We start from the raw sequence: 20,840 nt of genomic DNA on the forward strand, positions 1-20,840 counted from the left end.
CCTCCCATTGCTTCATTAAACTTTAATAATCCATTGTAAGGCACACAGGCCATGAAGTGGATAATTATGTGTAAGAAGAAAACACAGTAATGCAGACAGTTCAGTGAATACATGGATATTGTGTATTACCAAATTAACTTATCTTCTTGGCTGGGGGGCTACAGATAATAACCAGAGTATTAATTTTAAAACAATTTTAAAACCCACATGAAACATTTTTTAATACTTATTGGGGCTTTTTTGTTTTGTGATTTGAGGTGAGTCACACTACACAAGTGGTTGTGATGCATGGTGTTATCTTTAACTTAGAACCACTGCCCTTGCTGTCCCCACAGACTAGTTTTGAGAAATTGAATTTCCTTTGTACTCTGAGACCAGGCCAAGGCTACTAAACTGAGCCTGTAGGGAGAGTATCTCTAACACATACATTGATCACAGTCTTCACTATTTGTTGTATCCCCCAAAAATGTATTACCCATGTTATTTGCCAGAGTACCCTTTTAAAGCTGAAAAGCTTTGTGAAAGACTGTTATTCAGCTGGAAGACATCTATATCACCACTCTTCATTCATTCATTCCTCTCTCAGATTCAGTGTATTCTACAAATTGTACACATAAGCTATAAGAAAAGCTTTAAGAAAGTTTTTCAAACAATAAGGCTCTTTATGATGTTTTATTAAGATTGTTATTCAAAACAGCAATAGTAAAAGAAGTAGTATTATAATGATTAATAAAAATAATATATGCTCTACACAAATCTATACATATATACAAATATGTGGTCTAGATCTGTTTTCATAATTAAACAAAACTCACTAATACAAAGCATAATACACAATAACGAAATTATGTTGTTAATACATAGCATAAACTTTTAACCATTTCATGTTTAAAACATTATTCCATGTTTTTCGTTCCTATAATCATATAAAACACAGACACACATAATATATCACAAATATGTGTGTATATATAGATATATGTTTTGTGATTAAATATATTTTAATAGTCCAAGAACGTCAAACAGCAGAAGTGTTCATTGCATGTGTCTAAAATACAGATTAATTTTATTTTAGTGAAAACGTTCGAACCATGAAATACATAATTTCGTTTCGTCACAAAATTCCTATTCCAATGCGTGTGTGTGTGCATGTGTGTATATATATTAGGCATGATTTAGGATTATTTCATTGTCAAAAAAATATCACGATAGTATATACAAATAGACAGTTGTAAAATAGACAATTGTAATTATTCATTTACGGTAATAATGTATTAGCTATCGTTCTGATGTTTATGCATCTTATCTAGCATACAAGATTTGGGATGCTTAAAACAAACAAAATCGTTAAGATCGATTTACTTTTTCATAATGCAAGTTTACCTTAAATTATTACAGATAATCACTATTTAAAATATCTTCCTCGAATGAGAGATTATATTGTCTAAAATTGATAATTTGCATTATGCTAGTAAGTCAGTTTCAATTTTGTCCGCAAAGAAAATGCGGTTGTTGTGGGTTTCCTAGCATAAATTCTTGTAATTGAACGATTTCTCGAAATAACTTATTTTTTTAATCAGACGTAATTTGGCCACTTTGAACATATTCACCAATCAATTAACCAATATATTTTGCCAGCTCTGTACTAATCAAGGTGGTACAGCTTATACTGAGGCAGGTATGACATGTCAGAAAATATTATTTGCCTTTTCCCCTGATTGTCAGATTGATTCTTTCTTGTTTCCACATCCTTGCTTTCGTCACATGCAAAAACACATCCAACTGTGAACAAATCAGACATTAAACATTTCCTGTCTCGGTCATTCTACACCCCACAATTTGGCAACTAAGTTCAATTAGGTAATTATGTTTCAAATCAAATCAGACGTTTCTTCATTTAAGACATCAAAGAAATGACTGGTCTTACAAATGTTTGCATAGCAGCTTGGGACCTCCTCTGGAGACCTAGGAATCACATCCCGGACTGATGGGTACAGTGGGGAGATTTCCCCTCAAATAAATGGGAGTGTATAATAGCACTGGGACATATAATTACTTGCCCGGGAGTTAATAAACACTCCAGCCTCCTGTAGTGTTAGGGACTCGTTAAACATACCTGCAAAAGTTTCACTTAAGACTAGTTTTTTATGAGTTTACATGCAATACAATGAAGGTCACTAAAATACGCTAGATCCCCGTAAAACTCTGTAAAACATTAGCAGAAAACCTTGATTCTCTTCTGTGAAGCTTGTGTCATTCATTGTGACTGCATAGTACCCTGCTGTGCATGCAATTCATAAATGTAATTCGACTTTTTTATTAGATTATTATTATTATTATTATTATTATTATTATTATTGTATATGCAAATGATAGACTGTTTTCAAACAATCTATAATGTAGCCAGCGCAGCGAATTAATAATAATAATCACATCATAATTTCAATACGCATTTAAAAAATACATATACAACATATTCAATATGTATGTTTTATGTTTACGGCGGTTCATTTAATCAAATACATTAAAACAAATTAAAACAAGTTCTGGCGCAATGTATATTACTCCTCCTTTAACTATTCTTGGTAATGTCATCTTAATGTCCCGGTCGTTATATGTATATTAAATACATATTATTCTAGTTCAGTTTTGCGATGTATTTTTTCTGAAATAAAGTCCACGTTTGTTTATTTGAGCTAATTGCACTTTGAAGGAATTCCAGAATCACGTGGTTCTCTTAATTACACGCAACAACAACAACAACAAAATGGCAATAAAAGAATGCGCCCTGCGAGAGGTTATAGTTTAACAGCCCAGCCAAATGAGTGAAGCCACAAAAGTTGGGTAATAAAAATAAAAAAAGTTTGGGATGTGATTTTCGATTGGCCCAGAGGTTTCCCATAGAGACGGTGATGCGGTTGTGTGGGGGGCTGGACTTCATCCCAGCTGAGCCCCATCTCCAACATGAGTCCCACTTACTCTCCTTGCCTTTTAATATAATTGATCAGCAAATTGGACAGCAGAAGGAGAAAGACCACGCCACAGACCCCCCTTTCAATTGGAGCTGGTTCTCACTTTTTTTTTTTCTTTCTTAATTGAATTTTTGCCCTAACAAGCTTGATGTGAAGAGCCGAGGGAGATAAGAGCGCTTCTTTTTCCCCTTCTCTCACCTGCACAGTGCACCTATACACCAAATCACCTTTTTATTTCGGGATCCTTGGATACTGTGGCTCAAGCACGGCTTCACTTGGGCACCCTTTTTCTGAAGTCTTTCACGAAACGGCACCAAGATATTATTATTTTTTTCTGCAACTTAAGGCACTGCAGGGAAAACCCACCAACCGGGAAAGAAACTAAACTTTTTTTTTCTTTTTTTTTTCTTGTACAAAGAAGCGCAAAAGTTTCACCATGAGTAACCTCAAACCCGACACTGAGCCCAACAACAACGTAGAAGAGGAGGTAAGGACACTCTGTATCTTTGTTTAACGAACACAAGGTCGCAATGGGATTCTGTAAGCGTCTGGTTTGCTGCGTAAAAACTCTGGCCACGGCCTGCCTCTTGTGTGCTTACTGTTTAAATAAGATCTGCAGTCCGTAAGTGGAGGTAAGGGGTTTCTAGTGGTTGTGTTTTGCTAAGGCTCTCTGGAGGATTTATAATTCATAAAGGGGGGCTATTTTTCTTGTGAGCTGTGTTGCTGAAAAGGTAACTTCCTATCGCTCTGTTAATGTCTAATTGGAAAAGAGGGGGGCGGTGGGGAAGTGTAAAGGCTTTTGTATGTAATGCAACTTTAATTAAAACCCAAAACAAAAGCCGGGATCTAACGACCAGCCAGGGGTTCTCACGCAGTGGAGCAGAAAACTAGCGCATAAAGAGCTTATAGCGGGAGGCTGGCCGCCCAAAGTAACTTGTATATTAAAAGGTTGAGACTTACTTACACTTACGCGAAACCTTAGTGAGTTTTGTCCCTAGTGTTTCAATTCCCCATCACACATTTCCAGAAAACTAGGGGACACGATGACTTAATGCATGTGATAGGCCGTTGTCCTTTGAAGAGCCGTGTGTGGTCTTTAAAAGCATTGAGGGGGCGTCGGATGGGATTTGTGTTGAAACGGAGCAGTGCTGGACGTAATCTAATGACGAAAGCCGAAACTGTTCTTGACCTTTTCACCCCTCAAAGGGCGTGAACCTGCGGTTAATTAATATAGAAGCGGTGTTTCGGATCTGTACTACAACTGGCATGGCTCACTCCTTGTTTCGCACTTTAATTAAAACGGGGCTCGCGTTTGTGTTGTGCAGATCTGCGGAAATCTGCGCAGAATGCCACCTATCCCATTTGTGCAGCAGCGCAGAACTGCGGACATCTGCGCTACAAGAACGCAGGAGTTCGAAGTTCCTTAGTATTGTTGGTGCGTAGTGTGCGTACACTGGTTGCATGGGTATGTGGAAAAACTTACTGGCCCATTTACAGAGGAGTTTGTCTTCCCCCCCCCCCCCCCCAATGAAAGTGCAGTAAAAACTGCAGATCTAAACAAAACTGCAAAATGCTCAGTTTTAAGTGTATTTAGTGTGAGTAAAGGACAGCTTTGAGTTCAATCTCTCGGCTGTGCTAAACGTAACTTGCTTTGTCATTTTGACTACAGTCGTGTGCTTTGTAAGCCCATGTTAAAATGTAGTCTTAATCCAATCCAAAACTTCAAACTTGTAAACTGTAACGCATGGGCTCTTCGGCGTTTAGTTTTAATGAATCAATTCTTAACCACCTTTTTATCTGCACTTAAAATGTTAAGTGCTTTACATCTCGCATTGGTTTTGGCTGCATCCAAGCTTGGTGAAATAAAGGACGGAAAAACGTCTTTAAAAGATTGTGAAAAGGTGCGATTGAAAGTAGCAAGCTCTAACCTTTCTCTATCGATCTGTTACAACGGGTTAGCCCAGCATAGCCCAGATCGGAACTGACAATCAAAACTATCATGTCTTGAATAGAAAGGCTTCCAATATTATCATGCCTGCACCTAGTACTGCTTTGACTTGTATAATGTGGAGATCTTTGTATCCTAGTGTTTGTCGTGTGTGTATTCCCCATTCTGCAGCCAAGAAGGGAACCAATTTCTAGGTGCACATGAACCATATGACCTGTCAAAATCCTAATGCTGTCAAGCCCTATTGGTCCTCTCCCTGTAATAAATGGAAACCTTTCTGTTTGTGTAATGTTGCCTCCAAATAGCAGCATGGGCTATCCCTCCAGCAGAGTACTGAAGGAGACTGAAAGGGCAGTGCTATTGGGTTTTGATGTTCAGTGTATTATAAGTCTGGCCTTGGAAAAGGTTTGAAAAATATTCAGCTTCCCATGTAAATCAACACTGGCTAGTGCTTAATTTTATAAATGTGTAATTTTACTTTGTGATAGTTGTCATTGTCCTTGGGGGTCAGATTGAAGCAAAATGCCTGATGTCCCTTGGTCTGTTTTGTATTCCTCCACACTTTGACCTTTTCCCGGGTGAAAACTGCATTCCATTAACTTTAGGAATGTTCCAAACTTTAATTTTGTTCATTAAATAAAAGCCCCAATTTGAGCCTCATTTGTAAAGTACATTTGTGATGTAATCTAGAAGTTTGTGGAATTGCATTGGTTAATGTTGCTACAGATTTGATGCCATTGTTTGCTACTGTAAATGCTTTTGTAAGACTCCCAAGAGTGTTCACTATTCTAGCCTTCAAAATTGTGCCAAAAAAGGCTGGGGCTTCCTGTGTAGCCGCAAATGCAATTTGAAATTCTCATTTCGTTTTTCCCCTGTACGGTAAAACTGAGGCTGGGCAAACCTGATACAATCTTGGTTGTGCTGACTGCAATATCCAAGTCTTGAGGGGAATGTTGTTGGGTTTATACAAATAGTGCCCAAGCCAATCATTCAAAAATCCACCCATTCAGATTAAAATCTTGAATCCTTTTGGTGATTAATGGCTGTGCTGCTGAGCACCCCAGAGTCTGTTTTGCCAAGTTGGAATAAAATCTCTTGTGGAAAGGTGGCTGAGTTCTGTGTCAATTGGCTGAAGGACTCTGTGGTCACTGCATTGCTATTCCCTCTAATGCTATGGTCATGTTTTTCATCTGGTCAGTCATTAACTCCCCCCTCCCCTGTTTACATCGTAGTCCACTGACTGCCATAGAAAATGGAAGTTGTCATTCCACTATTTACACTACCAAATGCCGACCAACCATTTTAAGTTTTAGTTTCTGGTATTTCTTAACCAGTTTATTTGTAAGCCACCACCAATTTCCACTTGGGCAGGAGTTTCCCAAGCTTTAATTCATGGAAGTTTGCTAGCATTTTGACTACTGCTACAAAAAATAACTAATCCGGGAAAGCTTAATTAACTTTTAGGATATGCATTTTAGTGTGTAGGAGAAACGCTGGCTCTGGAATGTGTCTGGGAGGGAGTTGGAGTCTCTGTGTCCCTCAAATAGCACTAAGGTGCTAAAGGACTGGGTTTTCAGGCTGCAGCATAAGGAAATGGACACTTTCCCATAAATAAGTGTCCATTTTTAAATGGTTTTAATGCTGGTATCTGCATTACATCTCAAACATGCTAGACCAGTGTCCTCGTACTCCTCTAAACATTATACTATTTTGCACATTCTTTACTGCCTGTTGGTCTGTACAATGCCGGTCTGCAGAAGGCATTACAGCTCTTACAATGAGTGAATAAATGGGTTAAAACACTGTATAGAATAGGAAAAAATTTGGAAAGGTAATGGACATTTAAATGTGTATTCTTTACCACCCAAATGGTAAGCCTGTGTGGTTGACTGTAAGAACATACGTTTACAAACGAGAGGAGGCCATTTGCTGTCCATTAATAACCGAGTGATCCAGTTCCCAAATTTTCAACTTCAACCACATCGCTGGGGAGTTTGTTCCAGATTGTGACAACTCTGTGTAAAGAAGTCTCCTGTTTTGTCTTGAATGCCTTGAAGCCCAATTTTCCATTTGTGTCCATGGGTGCGCGTGTCCCTGCTGATCTGGAAAAGCTCCTCTGGTTTGATGTGGCCAATGCCTTTCATGATTTTGAAGACTTGAATCAAATCCCCATGTAGTCTCCTCTGTTCCAGCGTGAAAAGGTTCAATTCCTTCAATCTCTCAGTAGGACATTCCCTTCAGACCTGGAATAAGTCTGGTTGCTCTCCTCTGAACTGCCTCTAGAGCAGCGATATCTTTCTTGAAGTGTGGAGCCCAGAACTGAACACAGTATCCAGATGAGCTCTAACTAGTGCATTGTACAGTCTGAACATCACTGCCCTTGTTCTCAATGCTACACTTTTGACAATATACCCTAACATTTTGCCTTTTTTATTGCTTCCCCACATTGTTTGGATGGAGAAAGACCTAGGAGTCTTTGGACTCCTCACTCTCATGCGTTACTTCATCTAGTTCTATTCCTCCCATAGTGTAATTATAGTGGACATTTTTGTTACCTGCACATAATACCTTGCACTTGTCCACATTGAATTTCATCTGCCAGGTGTTGGCCCACAACTGAATATTATCAATTAAGTCCCTTTAAATAACCTGTGCTGCCGAGATTGTATCTGCTGAGCCACCTATTTTATGATCATCTGCAAATTTGACAAGTTTGACAACTATCTTCAGTGTTCCTTGTGCATCATGCTTTTGCTTTAATCATTAAAGCCTTGCACTCGCACTGCCTGCCCAGTGTATTAATAACATTTAAGTACCTCCAATGGCGTGAATGATTTGGATCACCAGTGGGCCACTTGATTTTTTTTTTTTTTTTTTTGTAGCTACACTTAAATGGCCACGGGATCGGTTTCATGAGCAAATTTTGCATGTATGCATGCAAAACTTACCCCTCTTAATTGTTTAACTAGAGGGAGTGGTTCAATCTGTTACACACTTTAGTGACTCCTTGTACAAGAGTGCAATTTTTTTGCATTTAAACAATTTATTCCTTAACTTATTTGGATAACCTAATTTACAAGTTTATTGGATTAAAAATGTATATAATGTCTCAAACTGTGGTTTTGAGGTTCTGATTTAAATATTTACATGGTACCCAATTCCAAAAATGTATGTGACACTGGCTTTCTTCACTCCAGAGCTTCAGTGGTTTAGTTTATATTTCTTAACCTAAGCATGCTGGGGCAGAATGCATTTTTTTGTATTTATTCCCTCCTTCTCCAGTTACTCCTCCACTTTTAAATATGGCAGTGCTTCCCTGAATTTGATCATATTCTAAGTGGAGGAATATCTTCACAACAGGAGGGAAAGATTTTAATTCTGGGCATAGTTTTCCACATGAGGTGCAGAAATTGCAGTTAAAATTGCTTTGATGCCTTTACGTGCAGTCATGGACAGAAGGATTAGTTTGGGGTCTCCTCCCCAAGCCTGACTCGATTTTAGAAACCAGTAATTGCAATCCTTGGACTACTACTTTTAAATGATGACCGTGATCTTGGGTTAGTGTTGTAAATCCCAAGTATACATGGTTATCTGGAACTGCTCCAATGTCTGAGTTAATGTCTGTTACATTTTACATTGATTGAAATTCCACTTGCGATTTTTGCACTTGTTCTAAATGCATTAACCCCACCCATACCACCAATTTCTGCTGGTCTACTTCCCAACTTCAATTTTATTAAAAATATCCAGCTGTCCTTGACAAGTGGCTAGTGTAGGCAGTACACTAAGTTTCTTCCCTTCTGCTGTCCTTTTTTAAGCAATTGTGCAAGAGTGTCTGCCTGAATAAACCTGCAATAAATAACTCTTTAGGAAAAGGGAGAATTAAGTGTTCTGCAGATGGATGCCAGTGAAAGAACATCGGGAAGCCAAGACTGCAGGTTTATTTTTATTTTTTTATATAGATAATCCTCTGTAGATTCCAGCCCACTCTGGCTTCTATTTTGTAAAACCTATTGTAAGTCTTGCCATTCCCTCAGCTATGGTATAACTGAAATGAATCCATTATTGACTGTTTTGTGGACTGTAAGTTTTATAGGGACATGGGAGGGGTATAGTACAATTTTACCCTGGAACCAATAACTTGTCCAAATCATTACTAACATGACCCTACAGGTTGCCTTGCACAAAGGTAATTTAATACTTAATTTTAACCATATTGTCAGCAAATCTGGTACCTTCATGACGGATGTTAATTTCTCCAATTTCTAAACCATGAAATGATGTTTTGGTTTGACTTCTATGCAAATGGATGTAGAAACTAGGCCACCATGACCTTGGTTTAAACGCTTTGTTTTTCAGACCTTCTCTGTAGTAAGCAGATGTTTGCTGCACCTAGTACAAAGCATGCTCAGAACTGCAGTTTAAGCAAGTCCTGCATGGCACCTTTAAAATGTATTCACTGACTCCTACCATAGTTTTCCTTCAGGGTCCTGACCCAACTTAAGATGGCTAGATATTCTTCACATCCACTGAATGGCAGTGTCTGACAATGTACCCAAGTATCTGTTTTTCTTTGGGAGTGGTGAACATCTGCTTTCCCATGTCCTGCATCAGTTTAACTTCTGTATATTCTTTTAAAGTACTTGTATAAATTCTTGTGATGTTCTAAGTAATGTAGCTGTTAGTTGGTTTAGTCTTCAGTCCTACAATAGCATATTGAAAAGGCAAAGGCTATTTCCAAAGCAGTTCAAGCTCAAAATAACATTTACTTAATGCTCCATAAAAGGCCAGCTCGGAAACATGCAGTCTTAATTTCCTCAGTGTTGGCTGAGGTTTAGGTTGAGTGTAAACCGTCTGTACAGCTGAGTTCAAATGGTTGATTTTGTTCTTATCTGAAAACAAAATATTTGTTTATTCCAGTTGCCTTAAGCTACACACTTGCTTTAATTAAGTGGAATTTATTAATATAAAGGTCAACCAGAACTGAAATTGCCCAATTTGTTTTTTCTGGAAGTGGTGTTAAGTGAAGCCCTGGCTTTAGGCAGTGTAGCCTTCTTGAGTTACAGGATTGCCAAAACTTTCAGTCTCTGATCTGGGAGTAGTGAAATTAGCAGTGCAGTACTCTGGGCAGATAAGACCACTGCCAATGGCTAAAGATGTACACTTGACTGCCCCAATCCAAGGGGGCTTCACAGAGGTGTGTTTTTTTTTTTTTTTTTTTTTTTTTTTTTTTTTTTTTGGGTACATCACAATCATTCAGACCCTATGGCTTTGAACAGGAGACCATAAACCACAGGTGCCTTTGTCTGCAATCTTGGTTGAATCCACATGCCCTTAAATGTGCCAGACGTGCCTAGTTTTATTAATGCTTGTTTTGAGTTAATGATCATTGTTCCTAACTCTGCATTCCTGGGTGTCTCATTTGATAACCTACATGCTGGCTTCATCAAGTGTGCTGTCCAGGTTGTACGAACTTTTCACCCTAATCCTCATAACCAATTATGTGGTTTAACTGAATGTCATGGTTTCCAAAACTTTGTAGAGAAGAGCTTTGTCAAAGCTTCAACCTACTTCAACAATTTTCAAACCAACTAATATCAGCATTTTATGTAACATCTCGCAGGGGTCAGTCCCATCAAATTTGCAATTTGCATCTTTTACCTTGGTTTTTAGTGCTGGAATAATTCTGCTCCTCACTGACCTATTGCCACCTGTAGTGTTCTCTCTCTCTCCAAACTATTGGAGATTTACTTTAGACCAGCTGTACATTCATTTACCTGCAATGATCAATGGGCAAGTGTCTTTTACAAGGACTTGTGTAGTTGAATGTTGGCCTTGCTTTGATCTGTGTAGAATAACTTCTGTAGCATGCATTAATAAATGCAAGAAATACCCTAAAATACCGTAGGCACCCAAGAAATTAATATCTGGGTCTACTTTAGAAAGTTCTCATGTTGGCTGCTTCTGTGACGCAAGCATTGTGGAAATGTATATTAAACCTAATGGAGGATGGAACTGAAGATTTTGACTTTGATCTAAGAAAGCAAAAAATATAAATCAACTGTTCAACTTGTACAGCTCTGGAAAAATTGAGACCACTGTAAATTTCTTAAATTGCCATCTCTAGATTAATGGAATGGCTGACTTATTTTTACATTTAAATATTCATTTTACTCAAATGCATACCTATAAATGTAAAACCTGAGTAGCTGATAATTTTGCAGTGGTCTCGACTTTCCGGAGCTGTATATTCAATTCCTTGACAACTGACACTCCCATGTTAGTTTGATTTTGTATATACATTTATTTTTCCTTTTTTCTAGGTACGAACTCTCTTTGTCAGTGGACTACCAGTTGACATCAAACCACGAGAACTCTACCTATTATTCAGACCATTCAAGGTAAGGAAGGATATTCTTTCTGCAGTGTATGTAGACTTGGTACAGTCTCTCTAGTTTTAATCCTTTGAGAATTTGACATCTGCTTATTTTCAAAGTGGTTCAATTCACTAGGAGAACAATTGTATTAGTTCTTAAGCTTTTTGCATCCCTACTCCCTGTAGGCTACAAACTGAACCGGAAACCAAAACTGAAAGTGTTGTCCTTGCACATGGATGGAGCACAGGAATGTGTAAACAAACTATGCTGCCAAACTGGTGGGAAGCAAACCAGTGATGTATTTGAATGGTCTTTATTTTGTTTTAGAATATCCTGCTTTGGGGTCGGTTGGGAAGTTGAATCTTCCATTGTGGTTTATTGAAGTATGTCTCCTGTTGGGAATATTTCTACAGCCATTTGTTGCTGTTTTGTCAATAGATGCAGTTATTTCAATTTGGAATATTGAAGTTTTGTGTGGTCAGTCTCCATACTCTTAACCAAGAGCAAATTGGATGGATATTTTAATTTGTAAATTATTCAGATCTTGCATTGTAACTGATGCCTGGGTTAAAATTGTATAGCCGCTAATGGAAGGGAGCTTTTAAAGTTGATCAGTCGGCTGGAATCAATGCCGCTTGCTAATGTTTGAATTGGTCTCTAATCATGATTTCTTGTATTCTCTGTACAGTGTCCAATTTAACCTTGCGAATGGTTATTAACGTACAGTTTAAGGGCTTTCCCTGCAGATTAACCCTATAGCTCGGACTAGTAAGTGGTACAATTTTTTGCTTAGCAGGAGGGAGCAGCTGTGCCAGTTTGAGTCTTTACCCCTCCATCAACTTAAAAGTGGCACAACCTTCCCTATAAGGATCTAAAGTCATCCTGTGTGCAACTGTTTGATGGGGTAGATGTCTAGTATAAGTGTGGGGCCTTTTTCAAGCAGTTAAGTGTAGCCTCATGGGGTTGGACGAAAACCAGTTTATCTCTAAGCGCATGTGACTTCATGGCTGTTAATAGGATTTATTTTATTTTTACAGGGTTATGAAGGTTCACTGATTAAGTTAACATCAAAGCAGGTAAGTCCTTGTCTGTTAAACATGAAATGGCTTAAACTACACAACCTAGACCAACCCTCACACTCTGGAGGAAATGCTTTAGGAAGCATCCCATCTACCAGCCTTTGTCACTCTGAAACTGGGGGAATGCTGGTACAGCATTTCTTCATACAAGCACTTCAAAACTCCTTTGGGGATTTTTTTGAGCTTTTGAAAGTCCATTCTAGAAGGAACGCCTCCAAGTGGCATAATGGGTACATCTATTGCGGAGTCTGAGCTGTTTGCAGTTCACTTGCTGGCTGTGGCTTTCCAAGATGACCTTGGTGTTAATTCATACCAGTCTCGGGAGCTATAAACACTCCTGTGGTTCTGCATTTAAGGGCCATCCAGCTGCAAACAGTCTTTTGTAGGGGTTTAATGGTCCTGGCCCATCGTTTAGAAAAGCGGGTGGGTGACAACTCTAACCCAACCCATTTTCAAAACTCGCATGGTCTTCAGAACACCCTGCCTTGGCATCCTTTCCTTTTCTTGCATTGTATGTTTTGAAGTAAAATTGTAGAATTTCAATAGACCCTTTTGCCACCCCTTTCTACCAAGGTCAATCATACAAGGTTAAAAATACTACTTGGTTTTTCCTCCTGACATTAAGCATTTTATTGCTACTTTTAAACTGATTTCTTAAAGGTCATGTTTATAGTAAGTTGCCCTGTATTAAAGCCTTCCCAAAGGGTTTAACAATGGTATACCATGGTGTACTCCCAAGAACAATGCAACCCAGACATCATGGAATCTTCATTTCTCCTCCTCACATCTGCAAAAGTTAAATTCCCTTTAGTCACTTAATGACCGTTTTACAGTGGGCAATTTCCACTACTCAACATGTCTAATAAACTACAGAGCTATTAAAGGTTGCTCTGTGCAAGACCAAATTCCTGGATTACTTTCTAGCAATTAGTACCCTGTAAATCTGCCTATAATACAGCATCATGTAAACTTGTAAGTGATGGGTCTGAATTGATACGGTCAAGGTTTCTTGTTTATACTAGACTGTCATTAAATCCTGCTACTTCTGGAACAACCACAAGGAATGTCTCTAAACTAGACCTCTACAGTCTGGCCTTTTATGCCTGCTTTTACTGTACATATTTGCTCTATTCACAAAGGGCACTTGTGCCCATCAAAACTATATAAATGTGGCTTCTGGTGCATCTTGCAAGGAGGCCCAGTAACTAACTTGTCTTTTCTCTTCCCTTTTCCAGCCTGTTGGGTTTGTTACCTTTGACAGCCGGTCTGGTGCTGAGGCAGCCAAAAATGCATTAAATGTAAGCAGCCAGCCGTCAGTAACGTGATGTAAACGTAACCCTGAATTATTGAGGAGTAGCTTGTCTATATCTCTTGGAAAATAAAGGCCAAGTCGGAACATCTGAAAGAACTGGAGTCCCCAGAACCTGGCATAATTTTGTTTATGGCATCTACATTGGTTTAAACCAGGCAGCCTCTGCTTCCGAGATGGCAGCACCATATATCTTTCATGTAGGACCTATCGTCTCATGCATTTACCCAGCATGAAGGGCAGCGGGAGGTGGTGAACTAGTCGTCTTGCCTAGACATGTTGGAGTTTCCAGCTCAATCGCAGCTGAAGGTTTTGGCATAGAAGGGGGCGGAGGTAGAAATGGGACACCAAGCAGGATCTTCTTAACCCTACACAAGTGCACAGGTGTTTGAACTCCCTTCCTCTAGTAACCATATTGGGGATATGGTCTGTTGCCATTCCAGCTAACCCTATTTCTAATATCTATTGCATGTACATTCCACTAATTTAAGTAACTGGTCCCATTCTTCTGTGCATTCTCAGACTACAGCATGTTTTTTCTACATGCCAAACTCAATCTAAAGTCTTGAATACCCAAATTGTGTGGGGTTTTGCTATGCTCTTCTTGGAAAGCCCCGAGTACACGCGCCCTGAGGGTGAAGGTGTAAATCAACTCGTTGCTTTCTTGCACCCAAAAAAACAAAAACATTTCACGCATTAAATCGAGTATCGTCGGTCACTACAAAGGGACATGCATGCATGTAGGCACAAACTGAGGACACTCTTCACATCAGGGTCTGCCTAGGCTGGCTCTGCCCACCTCCTTCATTCTGTCCGTTTCTCCCCAGGGGATTCGCTTTGACCCAGAAAGCCCACAGACCCTGCGGTTAGAGTTTGCAAAAGCCAACACGAAGATGGCAAAGAGTAAGCTGATGGCTACACCGAACCCCACAAATATCCACCCAGCTCTAGGAGCACACTTCATTGCACGGGACCCATGTAAGTGTACGGCTGCACATAGAACTCACTCTTGCACAGCAGTGAGAACCGTGACCTATGGGGCTTGTAATGAGGTAAAACTAATGCACTTCCACATGCATGTTTTGGCTGCAGGAGGTATTTTGCTTCATGACTACAAAACTCCAGTAGGACACCAGTACACACCGTTCAGCAACTGGTTAGAAGGGGGGGGGATGCTAGTCCAATTTTTTTTTTGCTGCTATACCTTTTGCACTTGCTTGCTAACTCAAGTCTGTTTATGGAGAAGCACAGACACTGCCTCCAAAGTTTGAAATGTCCCAAAAAAATAATAATTGAAGTGTGTTTTATTGCTGCAGAATTTGATGGCTCACTTTATTTACCTTTTACAGGTTCTCATTAATGCCCTGCTGGTCACTGACTCTTCTGAGGTGACTGGATGGTTACTTTTAAATGCAGCTGAAATGTTTAAATAAGATTTGTTTGGCATAAACCGGAGGGACAAACCTATTTCTGCATTTAGTCTTTCAAATGCACAAGACAAGGTGCAACTTGTCTGTTAAACTGTATGGTACTAGCAGTATAAGCTAGTGTATACATTAAGCCAAGTAGTTCTGACTTATCTGGGACAACCAAGTGTGTGACTAACTTTGGAGCTTTGTGATATTGGGTGGGAATGGGCTGTGGTCTGCCTACAAACTGACTGGGGGGGGTGTGGATGTTTTCAGATGATCTGACAGGAGCAGCATTGATCCCTGCATCTCCAGAGGCCTGGGCCCCCTATCCACTGTACACCACAGAGCTGACCCCTGGCATCCCCCATGCTGCATTCACCTACCCTGCAGCAGCCGCGGCTGCTGCGGCACTTCACGCCCAGGTAAGGGGGAGTGGGCAGGTATCCCTGAAATATTGGCCTTCCTAATTGTAATAAGGTTGTTTGCTTGTCCCTTCCTTCCACAATAAAGGTTTTGGTTTCATTCTGTATGCATTATCCATATACACATGTATGACTTGCAAACTGCCTCCACTCATCCAGGTGAATCCAGCAGTGCTGACTGTTTAGCGTATGATCTTTTGGAATGAGTCTCCATAGCTGGTGTTGGTATAGAGTAGTAGGCCTAATTCTTCTTGGATGCTGGTGTTTTAGGACTATGGGGTCAGAGGGCAACCCTGATGGCTGGTCTGATTTGCAAAAGCTGGTTAGCCCAATCTCAAGAGCTGCACTTTATTAGAGAAGGATGTCTAAAGTAATTGCATTTTGTATAACAATACAGTGGGCTGCTCTTAATATCCTATAAGTTAAGGCTATTTCTTCAAAAGCTTCCTTGAATGTACTCATTGCAGAGGACAACCCCTTCAAGAAGTGGTTACAAGAAAGTAGATGTCTTGGGCATTTATTGCAAATCTGAATTTGTAACCTATAGTACTTCTGGTAAATGTCAAGTATTACACTTTTGATAGTAACATGTTTTAATGGCCTATATTAGGGTCTTGATGGACCTAGTTATGAGATGAGGAAAACCTGTACTTCCCTTATTAAGGAGCTAATTTGGCTGCCTAGGAATGGCAAGCAAGCTGTGCTGGTTTGGTCTAGCTGTATGAATTTTTAATAGTTCACTCGAAAGAGTTAATCAAAGGTGACGGGCTATACAAGAGCAGGTCTGAGAGATTGATCAAACTGCCAGTTTGAAATGGTTGCCATGGAAACGACCTATTAAAAGCAAAAGGTCAAAGATGAAAAGGGTTGGAGCATTGCCTTTGCTGAATGTCTTGGGGAAAATGGGAGTTTCTTCCATCTCACTGCATTGTTTTATGATGGTTCAATATGTTTAGAGCCTGAACTTGCCATGGCAGCTATAGCCCACACCATAGTGAACCTTTCCTCCTGCTTTTTCTGTTGCAAGTGATCAGTGGTGGTGTGGACTACCTACTTTTATTTTATTATGGGAGACCTTGGTTGACCAAAACAATTGTTAGAACACCGGTTTGACACTTCAAACTGAGCAGCAGAGTACACTTGGGGGAGGGGGCAGGGGGGATTTTTTTTTTTTTAAACTCTTTTAGATTTCCCAGCTGGTATTGATGCACTGTAAGATTGTATTTATGAAGTGCACTGCTTGGGATTTGAGCATAAAACCTGCATTTGAGCTCCTTAGTATTATTTCTGCTTGCATATGACCACCAGCTTTAAATTAACTTTTGTTCAATTAACCAGTCTGCTCACACCTGTTGGTGTTCTTTTTGTGAACTTCACAAGAGGTTGCCCAGTCTCTACTAGCTTTAGAGCTGCAGTCTGACCAGTGTTCAGTTTAATATCAATTGAAATTGACCTTGAAGATGTCCTTTGTACTGATGTGTGAAAATGCATAAAACTTACTGGACTTATGGCACCAGAAAGTGGATTCCTTGTGTAAGGAAGCAGAAACCCTCCGAAAACCTTTTAATGGGCATTTTCTAAGAGCAGTTGTTAAAGGCGTTTCTCCAGCAAACTGGGAATGTGAAGTATTTTAGTGGGAGGACAAGTTTCTGACTGTTCTAGCGAAGTTATTGAACAGATTCCGATGTCCTTGAACCAGTGAGTGGTTTCGCTGAGGTAAGAGATGAAACCAAAGCTCCTAATTGTAACTTGGTGAAAGATTCCTAAACTGGTTTTAGTGATTTTCAGGCACAGTACTAGCACTGCCCAACATCTCTGCTTTATGTCTAGGGAAGATTTCTCTTGCCTCCCCTACATGTACAGTTGCACTGACATCCTTCACTTAAAATGGTGTCCAATGATTAATTTATAAATGCAAGTCTCATTAGCCCATGCTTATCTTCTTGGTTGAACACTTTCAACCTACAAAATACTAAAGGATTGAGTTTGGTATAACTAAAGATTGTGGGTAGTTCACATTAGCTTGAAATTCAAAACTGCAATGTCCTGCATTTACTGGTTGGGTTGCTTATGGAAATGTTGGCTTAATGGGGATGTAATATAGCACCTAGATGTGTGGGATTTGGATTAATACTTGCCAGGCAAAAATATGGTTATAGCTTTTTATAGTGCTGAGACAAAGTCTACAAGATGTAAAATGGATCTCTGGTCTAAATAGATTCTTGTACATAAGGCCTAGTCTAAATGCCACATCAATGACAGCCTCAACAACACATATTTCAATGCAATGGTTTTGTCACCAAGATCTAGCAGGCTTTTTCTGGAGATCACTGCATTAGTGCAAAGTATGTCAATTGTTTAAATTCAAAGAGAATCCCAGTTCCTAATATGACATCAACCTTGTCCATTATGCAATACTGAAAGGAATTTTGAAATTGCTAGATTTGAAAACAAAAGGTCACACGACTTGGTTTGCATTCCAGATGTGAATCCCTTAAACCACTGCTGAACTAGGGTGCCAATTCTTAGTTGGCTGTGACACTCTGTTAACCGTTAATAAGCTATAAATGTGAAACCTTCCCAAGGAAGTGAAAACTTCTTTTGGTTTCCTAAATCATTGATGGGACATTTGTGGAAATGTGTATCATGTCTTTTATAAGATCGTTCTACCTTTTTATTGCCACCTGAAACCAGGATGAAAATATACTTATGAATCTATGTGGAGAATACTGACGACATTGCTCCTGCACCCATGTGAGTAAGGCTGAGAAATGTACAACTTCCTCTGCTCTGTTCCTGGGAGAGTTCAAGCCAGTCAGCTGCAGAGGGGCATGTGTGTTCCCTCAACTTTATTTTGCCCTCTTCCCACGAGGGCTGTTTTAGGTGTTAGTTTGATGCCACTGGTGTTAAAGATGGATTTTTTTTTCAGTTTTTCAACTTCTCCATCCTCTTCCAGATGCGCTGGTACCCTTCTCCATCTGAAGCTACCCAGCAAGGATGGAAGTCCCGTCAGTTTTGTTAAAGTATTTAGTAAGTATCCTCTTGCTTTAGTCTCCTGCTCTGGTTGACGGAGTGTTAACATTCTTTCATAGGGACCAACATTTACTACAATAGACTGGACAATCAAATCCTCATCGAACCTCAATAGAAGGCATAGAATTTATGAACCCCCTTTATAGTCCTTTGGTAAAGTCTCAGGAAACAAGACTAATCTGTGGACCCACTGCTTGGTTTTGTTGCTAAATCTGTCCTTGTACTTCCATACTGAAATGTATTTGCCTTAACAGCTCAACTTTTTATTGCAGATGCCATTCAGTACCTGAATTTCTTCCTACTCCCAACTTTGTTTTTCTGTGGAGTGAAGTGACCAGATGTACTGAGCTCTTCATTAATTTAATAATCAGGTTTATTTAATGGACAAAGGTGCATTATGGACTTTTTTTTTTTTTTCTCTCCTTTGGAAACTTATCTGAAGGACTTTGAACTGAAAACATCTTGTGGACTATGAATTGAAGCTGAGGCCTATTTGGCAATCATTACGGTACAAACTTTGCACTTAAAAACCCTGTGCAAGGCCAAGTTACTACAGAAATGGACCTGTTTTGCTGAAAAATGATATAGCTGCTCTTTTGAAGTGGTGGGGGGATTGGAGACAATCATTGTGCATGTTGAAGTATCTGGCATGAATTAGAATGCAAAGTTTTGTGTATCCTTGTTTTATAGTGCTTGTGTTGCCTTAGCAACAGGTCTCGGCCTAGTCAATTGACCCTTTGTTTCCTGTATCTTAGTCTTGCTTCTGTGAAGATTTTTGGCTTGAGTTGCTTATGATGTTACTTGCAAGAGGCCAACTTTTTGGGGGATTTTTCTTTTCTTCAAAATGGACAACTTATGCACTGGGTTTTGTTTATTTAAATCTTGATGACAGTTTATACCTGTCCAGGATGGGCAACTATTTCAGTAACCCAGCTTCTACAGACCTTGGGAATGCATCCTCCTCTGACAACCTGGTCTTGCCAAAATATCAAATGTCTGTTTTGGAGTATATTTGAACAAGATGAGTACAAGTATTTTTGTACTTTATGTAACGAATATTTATGCATTTTTGTGCAATTAAACAGTCTAAGTTAATGTTTTTTTGAAAGATGCTGATTTATCTATATCCTGTTTGAAGTAGTTAAAGTGCAATTGTATCTTTTTTTTTTTTTGGGCTTGGTGTTAAATACTAAAGTATTGAGTTGCTGACCTGCTCGTTTAAAAGGACTGCTGACAAGAGATTGCTGTAAAATTGCTGATCTTTACGAATGTGAAACTGGATAATAAACAGAAACCGAAAATGTTCTTTTCCTTCCCCCCACCCCCTGTTTGTTTTTAGGGGTTCTGGTTATTTATTGTAAGCTAGCGTCTTATCTGACTGTAAACTTGGCTGACTGGTAGTTTTGGAAGTTAAGGTTTTTGTAATCTTGCTGATGTCAAATATAATTTTGGAAATTGGAAAACAGTGTGTAATGTGAAAATTGCAGGGGTGGATTGTCCACTAATTCTTGTCTGCTGCATCCATTTTCTTGCAAAATTTGAGATTCCAGCCATAACCAAAATGGTCAACTGGCATTGAAAGGGTGATAGAATTTCCCTAACCCTTTAGTAGTTGACTTGAATGTTTTCCAATATTAAAAAAAATAAAAGGGGGGTTTAAATGCATTTAATCCCACCTAAAAACATTTTTTTCCTTAGTAACCAATTGGAAAAGGCATGCATTTTTATACTGTATGCCACCTTGTTGTCTTGTTTCAAGGCAGTTAATTTAATGCATCTTTTGGCAAGAGAATGGGGTGCTGTCACTGGGCCTCCTTCCCCTTGAAGACCCATGCTTTCAGCAAAGTTAAGCTATTCTAATTGCAGTGACTGATCGTGCATAAATCATCCCAATGAACTCTTAAACATTTGGATTCCTAACAAGGTAATGTGGGGTTATGTACTTGATGTTCTAAATGACCTGCATCAGTATGTTATCTGATGATGGATTTCTAGATTTTTTTTTTTTTTTTTTTTTTTTTTCATTTGAGTGTGGAGAGCATAGTTTCCAACGTAGAGAAGGGAGACATGGCTTGCTCTGAATTTGAGAGCAGCCCCTCCACAGCTGAAAGTGAAAAATCTGATGTTCAAGAGATCCACTCTAAGGTAGTGGATTCTTCAACATTCCAGTTGAACAAACTGCTTGGATGCACAAAGTACCCTTTTAATTGAAAATTCCATCTGGAGCTTTAGCGAAAAGTTATACATCTTTTACACATCTAGGTTAATCAAATGGCTGCCATGTGGAG

General features: G+C 39.3%; 1 protein-coding gene across 1 annotated transcript; it reads left to right on the top strand.

Moving 5' to 3' along the window:
* The first annotated feature begins 2,989 nt into the window (after positions 1–2,989).
* rbpms2a (RNA binding protein, mRNA processing factor 2a) lies at positions 2,990–19,857 on the top strand. Its single transcript, XM_066701711.1, has 8 exons — positions 2,990–3,459; positions 11,244–11,321; positions 12,335–12,373; positions 13,612–13,674; positions 14,513–14,663; positions 15,371–15,519; positions 18,476–18,549; positions 18,825–19,857. The coding sequence occupies exons 1-7, from the start codon at positions 3,409–3,411 to the stop codon at positions 18,539–18,541; spliced, it is 597 nt and encodes a 198-aa protein (XP_066557808.1). The 5' UTR covers positions 2,990–3,408; the 3' UTR covers positions 18,542–18,549; positions 18,825–19,857.
* The last annotated feature ends 983 nt before the right edge of the window (positions 19,858–20,840 follow it).

This window comes from Amia ocellicauda, chromosome 4, assembly GCF_036373705.1.
Source record: "Amia ocellicauda isolate fAmiCal2 chromosome 4, fAmiCal2.hap1, whole genome shotgun sequence".
NCBI classification, from domain to species: domain Eukaryota; kingdom Metazoa; phylum Chordata; class Actinopteri; order Amiiformes; family Amiidae; genus Amia; species Amia ocellicauda.